Source organism: Panthera pardus, unplaced genomic scaffold (assembly GCF_024362965.1).
Source record: "Panthera pardus isolate Hobbes unplaced genomic scaffold, ASM2436296v1 HiC_scaffold_8, whole genome shotgun sequence".
Lineage (NCBI taxonomy): Eukaryota > Metazoa > Chordata > Mammalia > Carnivora > Felidae > Panthera > Panthera pardus.
Genome location: NW_026527013.1, coordinates 111,130,842 through 111,144,336, shown reverse-complemented (window position 1 = coordinate 111,144,336; position 13,495 = coordinate 111,130,842). Strand labels below are relative to the sequence as shown.

The window sequence follows — 13,495 nt, the reverse complement described above, 5'->3', positions numbered from 1 at the left end:
CAATTGTTTTAGTTAGAGTGACCATCAAAATAAGGAGTCAGATGGAGATTTTAGGCCAAGGAAGGACAATTTTTGTCTTAGCTAAAAGCAAAGTCACATGATGAGAATCCACTAAAAATTTCTCCCTGATCATGTTTTTTGTTTGTTCATTTGTTTTATATTGTTATTTTATTTTTTTACTTTCTCACAACTCTACTCAATCCCTGGAAGCCTAGACAGGGAATATAAAATGGGTATCTAAACTTTAATTTTAGTATGGCCTTTGGGATTTTTAAAACAACATCTCAAAGAGCAAAATCCTGTATTTTGTCAAATCTAACATGTCATCAAATATAGCACAAAATAATTGTGAATGTTTTTTATATACCACTATGAAAATTAAAAATAAAAAAAAAAAACAGTGCTCATCTAACAATGAAATGCCATCAAATGTAAGAAGCATCCCAATTCAGACATGCTATATTATGAAACAGTGCATCTTAGTATCAATGAAATACAGTCCACATTTTATTCTACAGTTGCAGCTGGAATCCTCTTTCAGGGAAAACTCTGCTTATGTATTTTCTTCTCAAAAGCAATGTTGATCTGGCCCCAGTTATAAAAGAGTTACAGTAATTTTGCTCTTCAAAGCTAAATAGTAGTCATCCTAGCCTAAGGATTGTTTCATGACATCAGTAACTAAGCACTACAGATGGAAAATATTCTTCTACATTTTGGTATCTGAGTTGTCATGTGGTGTAAGGAAACAGGCAATTGAGTGAGAAAATGAAGGCAGGGTAATAGTAAAACATGAAGCACTCATTGAATAAAATTTTGGCTGTCATTTCAAAATCATTTCTAAAACTGATGTTATTTTTTTAATATGCTGACATTTTTCCTTCTTAACTGGCTATGTTGCTTCTTTATGTTGACTGTTACAAGGAACTATGTTGCATTGGACATTTATGAATATAAATCTCCTGTAAATCCACATTCCCCTGTCTTTGCAGGGGGCCATGTACTTGGTCATGAGTACAACAAGGAGTCTGGTATGTGGGAATTTTGGGCCAAAGACTAAGTCCCTGACTGATTCTTAGGCAGAATGTCCCATGAAAAATAGTAAATACTATCTACAAACTGGTAAGCTCCCATATATCTGAAAACCTTCATCTACTTTTTTGACTTGGAAAATTGTATTCAAATAAATTTATTGTTGGTGAAATTTCTTTTTATTTTCTGTATTTTCGCAATTCAGAATAAATTTCTATAGCAATTAAAAGCTCTACCAATTTATTTGGGATATTTTTAATAACTTGTTGAGCCAAGTAGAAAATATGTTAAGCTGGAAGTTAAAAGACATGAGATCAAGTTGTGATTTTCCTATTCTTCAGCTTCATGATTTTAAACAGTCACTTATTTTTTCCTGTCACTTTTTTAAAAAATTAGAATTGTAAATGACTACTAAATCCGTTTTAGTGATTTCTTTTTTTTTTTTTAATTTTTTTTAACGTTTATTTATTTTTGAGACAGAGAGAGACAGAGCATGAACAGGGGAGGGGCAGAGAGAGAGGGAGACACAGAATCTGAAACAGGCTCCAGGCTCTGAGCTGTCAGCACAGAGCCGGACGCGGGGCTCGAACTCACGGAACGCAAGATCGTGACCTGAGCCGAAGTCGGCCGCTTAACCGACTGAGCCACCCAGGCGCCCCCTTTTTAGTGATTTCAAGGTAGTAAGAAGATCAAAGAATATAATAATACAAAAATACAAAAAAGGATGCTTTATATATATTATCTCACTTAATCATAAAAATGAAATGAGATAATGCAGAGAAGTTGTGTGTATAGTACGTACCACAGAGTGAAAACTCAATGATGGCCAGCAGGTATTACTGTATCATCTATTAACAGCACTGCCAAAATGAAACTAATGTCTCCTTCCAGTAAAGAAAACAATCTTCAAGACTTGAGTGACATTCCTGTGGTCATTCTAAGGCCAGCCCAGGATTATGACTCATCTACTGGATGACCAGACTGGGCTTTCAACCTCAGGGTCATAGTGCCCTCCATAGTCACTGATAGGATAGTCAACTGGGTTAGCTTTGAGTAGAAAGTCTTTTCAATTTCAATTTAATTCCCAAAGTACTGTTGGAAAACACCTGAAAATAATACTTTATTTATCTATTAAATGACTTCTAGTCCATGTTTTCCCCTTAAGTTCATATTAGACTTGAAGAATATTAGTACACAACAACATCCTCTCTGCCACTTTTAATTGGAAAAAAGGGGTATGATACACAAAGTGTAAAAAGGTAAAGAAGCAAGATTAGTTGTTTGGGTTATGTGTTTGTAAAAAACAAGGGATATGGACTGTGGTTTAAGGAATAGGTAAAGAAGGGAGAAGGAATTCTTTCCTTCATCTCCTTCCATGTTTTTAAGTGTTACTTACTGCCATATACTTGTTTGTTTGTTTGTTTGTTTGTTTGTTTTAACTAATTTCTATGCCCAAAATGGAGCTTTAACTCATGACCCCAAAATCAAGAGTCACCTGTTCTACTGTTGAGCCAGTCAGGCACCCCTAAGTGCTATATACTGAAGAAGAAACAAATGTCCAACCTGACTAAAAAAGTCAATGTCAGATAAAAGAAGATTTGTAAAAGGATATTCACCTAAACATTATTTATAATGAAAACTGGAAACAACTTAAAGATCCATTAATGGGAGAATAGACAAAATACATGATGGTATATGTCCATAAATGCCTAATACACAGAAATTAAAAGATACGCAGTGGCACCAGGGTGGCTCAGTACACTCTTGATCTCTCAGCTCAGATCATGATCTCATGGTTCGTGAGGTCGAGCCTCCCACTGGGCTCTGCCCTGACTGTGGAGCCTGCTTGAGATTCTCTCTCTCTCTCTCTCTCTCCCTCCCTCCCTCCCTCCCTCCCTCCCCCCCCAGTTGCTTGCTCCCATTCTCTCTCTCAAAATAAATATTTTTTGAAAAAAAGATATATATTCATGAGTGTATATCAAAATTATTTTAAAGCAAAAAAAGCAAGTTTCATAAACTATATGAACAGAATGATAATGCTTACCTTTTGCTATACATGGTAAATTTAAAAACATACCCACTAAAATATTATTGTAGTGTGTGTGTATGCTGGAAAGAACACAAATTATGACAGTGGTTAAGAAGGGAAGGGGGATAGGACATAGGGTCAGTGATTAATGTGGAGCTCACATTCATCTGCAAGTTTTATTTCTTTTACAAACAAAAGACTTGGAATAAATATAATAAAAATATTTAGCTGTTGCCAATTTTAAATGGTGGAAATAATGAGTTTGTTATATAATTCTTTTTTATTATTCATCTTTTAAATCATGCAAAACTTTTTTAAAAATCTAAAAATGAGTGTATAATTTTAAACAAAATTTCTGAATTCCTGGATTCCATTACTTTATTCTTCCTAAAAAGAAGACATATGATTTACAGATTATTGACGTGAAGCTTAGTAAGTGTGTGACTTCCACGTACAAGACATGAAGATTTTGCAATGTGAGACATATCTTAAGTTTGTTTTACAGACAAGAAATCCTTGGAAAAACTGAACACTCAATATTTTTTTCAGGGTTTGCTTCAGACATGGACTTTATATAACAGAATAACTATGCCAAGCATAATGTGAGAAGCAAATTAGCAAATATAAACAAACGATGTCTCTAAGTAAAGATTATGTGTGTGTGTGTGTGTGTGCATGTGTGTGCATGTGTACATGCATACAGGTATGTGTGTATTTGAAGTGAAGCCTATGGATCCCTTCTCAGAATGTTTTTAAATGCATAAAATAAAGTACACAGATACCAAAGGCAATTATTATACTGAAAATAACTACCAAAATATGGGGGAAAGTCATGGCATAATACATACAATTCTATATTAGTGCATCAAATAACAATTGAGCAGCAGGTCTGATATATACCACCATTTCCAAGTAATGATGAGAGTAACTATTGGAAATACCTACACAGCAATAAAGTGATATGAAAATAGCTATTATTTCTATTGGTGATAAAGTCATCTGCTTTACTCATATTGTTATGGTTTGTTGCCTACATTTATAATGAAAACAAATACCTTCCTAAATTCATACAGCTAATAAGGGGCAAGTAACTGTTTTACTAAAAAATAATAATGTAATTTTTTTTATTCAAGCTCATAAGCCCCATTAATTCTATCCATGGACTCCTAGGAGGTCTGTGGACCCAAATTTAAGAACTTCAGAGACAGAAATATACCTGTCATCCATTCATCTACCTCTGCTTCCAAATGGCTCCTTAAATCTGCTGCAGGATGTAAAATCAGATAGACAATCAGGTACCCTAGTTATATATGTAAGAAGTTAAGCAGAATCTTAGCAAGGACAAGAAGGTGGGTCTATAACTTTATAAATGTGCTTTCTGCATCTATTTTTGCATTTCAGAAGTGCTATTTATTTTCTGATTTTCAACTGTATTTCAGATAGTTTAATTGCTAAAAATGCATCACTGGATAACTCACTCTGGATGAGTATATTAATAATGTCACAATCCAAGTACACCTCAATACACCAAAACAAACTTCCAGCTTTTAGGCAGGTATAGCCTAAGTTATCCTCATCACAAAATAATAATGCATTATTTTCTTTTAAAAGCATTGCCATTTATTCGATTACCCCCAGATTTATTACAAAAAAGGAATGCATATGGATATGGAAATGAGATGTAGGCACTTCTCTTACCAACCTGACTTTCAAATGAATGGACCATACACTACTATTTACCTAGAATCTTGCACAGTTTCCTAGGACTTCTGGCTATTCTCTTTCCATTTTGTTCAAGTAAGAGTCTCAAATATTGTTCAAGCTACAACATTTGGGTTGTATATTTTGTGTTCAATTACATCATCTAACTACCCAGACTTTTGGTGAATGTTTATATTTGTTGAAATGATATCAACAAGAAAATTCAAAACTATTAACTCATAACTATTAACTCATAATACTTAATAATTTATTCCTTATGCTGTAGGTATAAGTATTGTCTCTCTAACTCTCCCATATTTGCTTCTGATTAGGAAACTAATTTGAGAGGCATCTGAGTGGCTCAGTATGTTAAGCGTCTGACTCTTGTTTTGGGCTCAAGTCATGATGTCATGGTTTGTGAGTTCAAGCCTTGCATTGCTCCCTGAGATTCTCTCTCTTTCCCTCCCTCTCTCTCAAAATAAATAAAAGGAAACTAATTTGATTACAAAATTAGTGAGAGACAAAGTGGAGATTTGAACATAGATCTTCTGACACCAGAATGAGCTCTTCTGTACTTTCCTTTAATTTTTCATCTTTACTTCTGGTTTGCTATTTGAAGAATTCACTCTTCCACTGTCCTGCTTTTTTGAACAGAGATGAAATGAGTTATCTTAACCATCTAGATTCTAGTAGGTATTAACAGCTGGAACTCAGTGCTTTTGTGCAAGGCCTACTGCTACAAGGAAACTGTGAGTTCCCCCATTAATATTTATACTATTTTCAACACAATTTCTATTAAAGGGAAATGTTGAACAAGTGATCATTGTCAGAAACACAGGTTTGTGTTAGTTAAAATACTGTAAGAAATATGAATATGTCGTCTAAGCCTTGGAAAGAAGTGGCAGTGATAGGGGGACAGCAATTACAAACAAAAAAACAGCAAAACAAAAAAAACAAACAAAAAACCCCCATGAAATCCTAATTCAAGTAGCATCAAATATACTGGAAGAAAGCATCTGACTTGCTTAAAAGATCATGAGTTCATTTAGCTTTACTCATAAAAAAAAAAAAAAAAGGAAATTATTTAGAAAATGTGCCAGGCACTGGTCCAGCTTCTGGGGAAATAGCACAGAAATGTGTAACAGAGGTTAATCTGATGGTAGCTGGATGGGAGGATGCTTTTGAGTAATTAGTTATGCATAATATTCCCTCAGTTTCCACCCTAATATAAATGAACTGAAGCAGTTCAGGCTTAAGGTTCATCTTTCATGAAATGGCATTTGGTTAGTGTCTTTCAGACACTCCTTTTCTCTATGCCTGTTTGCTACAGACTGAAATTCCACCATAAGAATATAAAGGATTGATTCCACAATTACAGATAATAATAAAAGATGCAACTGCCAAACAGAACTATCACATTAGCTGAAATACCCTCTCGTTAAAAAAAATACATAATCAGGGGTGCCTGAGTGGCTCAGTTGGTTGGGTGTCTGACTTCAGCTCAGGTCATGATCTCGCAGTCTGTGAGTTCAAGCCCCGCATCGGGCTCTGTGCTGACAGCTCAGAGCCTAGAGCCTGCTTGGGATTCTGTGTCTCCCTCTCTCTCTGCCTCTCCCCCACTTGTGCTCTGTCTCTCTCTCTCTCAAAAATAAACAAAATGTAAAAAATAAATTTAATTAAAAAATATATAATCAAGTAGTAAATAAAACATGCAAGTGAATGGGATCAAGTTATTTCTAGGTTTTGATAATGGGGAGAAAATTAGAGACAGAGGAGAGCCATGGACATGTTAAGATAGGGGTAGAATCATCGGTAAGAGAACAAGAAAAAAATTCACATTCACTAAAATATATTTAGTTCTGGCTCAGTCTGCTTTCGATTCTGTGGACAAATAAAATGTGTGGACAGGACATTTTGAACCACACATTCTGTAGACACAGGGGTATGAAGCACATACATCCATCATAAGCTGATGAAGTAGACTGACATAGCCTCGTATACTTAACAAGTTTATTTCTTGTCACTTATTTGTTGACTGGTTTAACACACAACTTCTTAGAGACTTATTTTTGAAGGATTGGCTAATCAAGGATTTTTTATACTTCCTCAGGTAAAACTCAAAGCTAAGTATGAATTCATTTATACAGGTATCTGCTTCACCACAGTGCTCTCTCCCTGCCAGGCAGACATTCACAGTGGGATAAAAGGAGTAAGAGGATCACGAAAAAGGATAAAACACTGTATCAAAAAGAAGATGATAATTCAAGACTAAGATATGTTATTTGATCTCCACCCCCGCCCCCCGCCAACTAATAGATGTTCTTTACATGTCAAAATAGCATTTATTTATTTGCTTTACATATCAAAATAACATTTATTTATTTGCTGAGGCAAATAGTTACTATCTAAAGAACTATAAAAATGCTCTGTTTGTAAAAGGAACATATATTTTTTTTTATCAGACATGGCTATCATCTCAAAATGACTTTTTAAAATTTTTCTTTAATGTTTATTTATTTTTGAGAGAGACAGAGTGTGAGCAGGGGAGGGGCAGAGACAGAGGGAGAGAAAGCAAGCTCCAGGATCCGAGCTGTCAGTATGGAATCCAACGTGGGGCTTGAAGTCATGAACCATGTGATTATGACCTGAGCCAAAGTTGGACACTTAACCAACTGAGCCACCCAGGTGCCCCCACAATGACTTCTGAATTATTCCAAAGAAAGGAAAAATTGTTATTCACACAATGAAAGAAATTTACACATAGTTCACTCTGCGAAGGCAATGAAAACAGAGAATATATAAACATGTTGAAAAGAAATAAAAAATATATTTTGTTGTAAATTAATCTGAACTGAAGAAACTATTCTTTTTAATGTTGACAAATCACAAACCCAGGGTGTGTTGCAATCTAGTGAATTAATTTTATTGTTGGAACATGACACTTAATTGTCATGCCAACCTTCTTAAACTGTAACCTAAAGGTATTAGGTCTGAATGATAGTATTTTAAATAATTTTTAATGTTTATTTATTTATTTTGAGAGAGCGCGCGAGAGAGAGAGTGAGCACAGGTGGGGCAGAGACAGGGAGAGAGACAATCCCAAGCAGTCTCCACACTGTCAGTACGGAGCCCAATACAGGGCTCCACCTCATGAACCTTGAGATCATGACCTGAGTCAATATTAAGAGTTTAACCGACTGAGCCACCCAAGAGCTCCTGTATGAGAGTATTTTTAAAAGATACACTTAGAACTTCATGATAAAATTTGATGTAGTATTTACGGTAGGATACAAAGATACTTGTTCTTTTCAATGTAGGCCTTAAATCTGGTGGTTAATTGAAACAATAGCATAGACTTTAAATAGCTAATACAGACAATTTAAAACTTTAGCACAAATATGAATATTTTGTTGTAGAGAACATTTAATATGTAAAGAAATGAGAGGAGAAAAGAAGGAAGAAAAATAGTACTAGCCAAGAATCAGCTTTAATTTAAATCACCTTTATGTTTGAACTGAAATTTTTGTCATAGTATCAACCAATTCTTTTTTAAAAAAATCAGACAGCTAACTAGATATCCAAATACAGATGAAAACACTAGTTGTTTTGACTTAATTTGCCTTTTTACGTTCAGGGATATTAAACAAAACTATTTTAAAAGATTATTCAATGTGCTGTGACAGTAAAATTTTAGCATTTCTGACACAATAATATCTTCCAAACCATTCTCTAAAATCCTTGGATATTCTACTTGGGGCAGAGGTGACTTTAGGTGGAAAACATTAGGAGATGGATTTGTTTCTGTAATTTCTACCTACTTTTTACTATAGGCTTTAGCCTATTTCTAGCCTCATTTAGGGACTCCTCTCATATGGAGGATGACTTCTGGCATAGGACAATGAAGGACCTATATTGATCACCTGTGGAGAACTTTCAAATCAAAACAACATAAATGCATCTGCCAGGTGGTTAGAGAAAGAACAAAGAGACTCAGGGGTGAGCTATTTGGGGAATAACTATACAGCTGTCTGGTAATCCTAACTTCTACCTAATTATGGCAGCATCTCTAGAAAATATAGCTGGCATACTCAAGCCTGTATGAGATGACACATACAAACAGTTGCCCAGATGTGATGCTCTGTGGTTTTTCATTTAAGTATCTGGGGACTAGTCAGTGTCTATCACAGACTGTTTTTGTGGAATTAAGGGTCTAGGGCACCAAAATGGCCTCTGCAGTATGCATCCAAGTACTCTATTCTCAAGCATTTTATGAAACACTGTCCTCTTTAGTGGAAAAAAATCCAGTGAAAGCCTCATGCAATATTATCTAACTACAAATTCAGAGTAAGCACTTTGATTTTAACCCCAATTATTTCAGATGGTAACATAGTTTTCTCACCTATGAAATATGTGAATGTTTTAGATAGGTTCCACTACAATCTCTGAGTTCTAGTATATCCTTTCCTCATTGTCTACCTTTTCCTTATTAAACTGTATGTACTCAAGAGAGGGCCAATTATAAATCAGTTAAAATTTATGTCTGTATATGTTTCTTAGGAAACAAGTCACCTTGTAAGGAAACATATGGTATGTTGAGTAGAAAAGATATAAGAAGGGAAAACAGATAAAGAGGGTTAAAAGGCTGGAGAGATTATAGACAAAGTTGTCCTGGCACAGAAAGCAATGAAGAGCTTCCCCCAAAATGGATAAAGAAACACAACATAATAAAGGTCCTGGTGCATTACACTGAAGCTAAAATAAGTAGAAACCATGTTTCTTATATCTATGCCTAAAATAAATGACACTACTACTACTTTCTATTATACCTTCCAAGATGATATTTGATATTTGAACTTCACTTGGCAAAAAAATGAACAAAAGAGAAAACAAAAAGATTAGTTCCTTGCAGCTAGTGCCGAGAAATGGACTCATTACAACTTGCCTCCTTGGCAGGAAGAAAGACCCAAATACAAACATTCCTCCTTCTGAAGGGAGATTTTTGGATTTAATAGCAAGGAACACCTTTTCTAGATTTGTGTCTTTGCTCCATGTGTTTTCCATTGTTTGGGTTTATCTCAACTTGGGGTATAGCTCTGTTTTTGTTTTTTTTTTTAGACTAAACTCTTCAGCAGTCTTGATGCTAAAGAGGTCTATCTGCAGTGGAAGGATACACTTCAGTGGAATTTCATGAAGAAAGAAAAGGGATCATAAAGACATCTGATAAAACCAAACACCTCTCTATTCTATTTTACCAAACTTGTGAATTATTACACTTTGTTTGTGTTTGTGGAGTTGCCTCTTTCAATATGTTTTCAATAGACAACAAGGCACCAAAAACCCTGGGTAAATAATAGATGTTAAATATAGCTACTACCTAACAATGTTACTGGAACAATTAGAGTGCAGAAAACTCTCTCACATGAGAAGCCAACTAAAAACAAAGATTGGCATGGTGCTGGTTCTTTGGTTCTTTTTAAATTAATAAAACACACTTGCTCTAAACTCATCTCTCACATTTAAAAACTACTTAGGTTGCTTTTATTTGTTTTCAACCCCCATTAAAATACACAATAGTCGATCCGATTCTTTGTGTAATTCTGCTTTTTTTTCCTTCTTTTTTTATACATATCCAGAGTGCCAGCATACATTTGTGTGTGTGGACTATATGTATGCCTTATTTTCACATTCAGAGAGCATGGGGATTGTTCTTGAAGAAAGCCTCTTTCTAGCCAGATTCCATTTGGTCACATTATGTAAATGAATGTTTAACACAAAATTCATTTATTCATTTGGTGTGTAGTAGAACACATGGCAAATGCTAAGGAACACAGCCAAAAAGTGAATCTGTGCAACAAAAAAGAAGACCAGTAGAGATCCTGAGCATTGTCTATACACTTGTAGAGAGCTGCTGAGTAAGGGGAACTATACCTTTTGCATTCAAACCCACAAGACCATAGATAGCATTATCAGGAAACACGAATTTTTACCACATGTACAATGGAATAAAAACAGTGACTTCCATTCTCTTTGCAAAAAGCCCAGTAGCTTTTCTAGACTCATGACCTTTCAAGTCTTTTAATGTATTTTAAACAGAAGTCCTATCACTTCTGCCTTTAAGTAGCAAAACGGGACTCTGGGAAAACATAAAGGTTCTGAAATGCCTCATCAAGTCTAACAAAGAAAACTATTTAACTTTGTTTGTCTTAAAGGCAAACATCTACAGAGAGATGAATCTGACAGAACAGTAAACATGATCTAAATTATTTTTAAAAGTCTTACCTAAGCATACTAGACACAAGTAAAAGGTGCTGTCCATTTTAAAGACCTATTATGTCTTAACATTTCATAAATTCCTAAAAGATAATACTCACATTTTGCTGTCACCTTGTACCCCCCCAGAGGAGGGGCATGGCCCTCTAATGCATCAAATCCAGCGGAAACTAGGACCATGTCTGGATCAAACTCTTTGGCCACAGGCGTCACTACAGTCCTACACAGTAAAAAGGCAACCAGTTACACATGGGAATGGTGAATACCTTTAAAAATTGTGCAATGAAAACGACTTGGCACAACCTCAAGAACTTCCCAAGAATAAAAGAGAAGGGGAAAAGAAAACACCATTTGAAGAGATCAAAAAGTTATCATTTCCTTAATAGTGAATCACTGTTATTTTAGCATCCCAATTCAGTCTTTTTCTTTCATCTTTTTTCCTCTAAATTAAAAAAAAAAAAAAAAAAAAAAAAAAAAAGCTTTACAGGTATTCTAAAGCCCATCATATTACATGCACATCTGTGGCTGCTTTATCCCACTGCCTATAAAAAAAAGTGCTTCTTCCAAGGGAGTGACTAATGTTTTACAGAGGAAAGTCGAAGCTTTAGTGAAAACCTGGCTTGCTCCAGTTAGTGAGAACTTGGTGTAAATTTGAACTATAAATTTCTTTTGAGAAAAAGTTGCTTTTCCAACTTAAAAAAACCATTTTTAAATATTTGTCATGGTAGGGGGTAACTCCTGCAAAGGAAAAACACAAAATTCCTTTAATAGAATCCAGACTATAATGTTAAGTGAGTCTAAGGTCAGAGACACCAGGAATGTGGCAGCCTCATCCATGACAGCAACCCCTGCTGGTCCTACTCAGACACTTCAGCATTTACCTCTTTAGCCTTCTCAGGACACCCTAAACCCTTTTTCCTCAGTGCTGGATTTGATAGAAAATGATCAATAGATGCTACTGGGATTCATAAAATAGAAAAAAAAAAATAATGTAGGATTCAAGACTGATGTTCCATTATTAAAATTCAATTTTTTAAAGACTATTTAATAATATGGGGAAACTGCCCACAATAGAAAATTTAAAAATTGGTAAGGTCTCTACTGTGTGTTTAGTAGATAGAAATAACTGTACTAAATATTAAAATTGTTAACCTTAAGTAGTGACAAAATTGAATTCTTTTAATTTTTTTGTTTGCCAATCTCTAGTTTTACAGTGACCACATATTAGTTCTACACTTAAAATTTTAAATAAGAAGTTGTTGAAGTTATAAAAGATAATTATTTGAAATTTACCTAGAGATATAAATGAATAAAATGTTTTTCATAATTCCACTACTATTATAAAAGTATGAAAGTTTAATACTTCAAACTCATAAGTGTGCATGTAAGTGACTTTCACAGGTAGTCTTTCTAACAATTGGAAAGCCACTCACATCTGAGTTAGGCCACCAGTGAAACTAAGTGAAAACCTAATTTTGTTTATGATGTACAGTTTCATCATTTTATTCTTCAATATCATTAAGAATCTCTAATAAAGCTACATTATCAGGAGTGATACCTTCAATCCTTTTCCTTCCCAATAATGCCAACACTTACATTATAATTTTCATAAATTGTTACACATTACCAATTCACTACTTTCATATGAATGAAATACCATGTGATACATGTATTTGGGATATTGGAATAAATGGTCTCAAAGAATCAAGAGTGTTATATCAAGGAACTGAGTATGATTAATCCTATGTACTCCTTTGGCAAACAAGCAGTACTCCTAGGAAAATATGGGGGTAGATGATTAAACAAAGTTGTCATCCAATCACATGCATCATAGTAACCAATTTTCCATCTCCTTTCCCTCTCTGGGAAAAGTTTCTCCCCCTCCTCTTGTTTTCCCCCTCATCAATCTACAGTTGTTAAGATTGACTGAAGGGTAAACATCCTTCAAGGCACAGCTCACTATCTTCTCCATAAGGGCTTCTCTCTACATATGGACATTAAATATATATGTATATATTTTTGAAGGACAAATACGGTAAAGGAGACAAGGATTGCCAATATAATTTGAATATATGACAGACATGGATACAATCTACAGAGAGGAAAATTAAAACATAAGTGTAAGTTCTGCAGTGGAAGCTACAAAAAGAAAGACTTTTCTCTTTTCCTAGAGAAACAAACTGACCAAAGAGAAAATACCTAGAGAAACTGACACTTGAGAGTCACTCAGACCAACAATCAGGTTTTTTCCTCAGTCTTCCCATAGCGAATGTCCTACTCAAAAATCCCACTCAACATACAGAGCTCCCACTTATCTTTTCAGTGTCCTTTTCTCAAATATGAAGGATTGTTTGAAGAAAATTTCCAGAATAAAAGACAACAAAACTAACATGCAAACAAACAAAAGAAAGAGAACTCAGAAAACCAGAGAAAATTCAGGGAAGACACTATAATTGCAAAAATTAG

At 34.7% G+C, this 13,495-nt stretch overlaps 1 protein-coding gene across 3 annotated transcripts in view; it reads right to left on the bottom strand.

Moving 5' to 3' along the window:
- HDAC9 (histone deacetylase 9) overlaps positions 1-13,495 on the bottom strand; it is a 929,650-nt gene that overhangs the window by 129,910 nt on the left and 786,245 nt on the right. For all 3 annotated transcript variants that reach the window (XR_008420659.1, XM_053898416.1, XM_053898417.1), the window contains one exon: positions 11,131-11,249. Coding sequence is in view for 2 of the 3 variants with exons in the window: in XM_053898416.1 (XP_053754391.1) it covers positions 11,131-11,249 (119 nt within the window). In the remaining variant the exon portion in view is untranslated. The remainder of the gene's footprint in view (positions 1-11,130; positions 11,250-13,495) is intronic.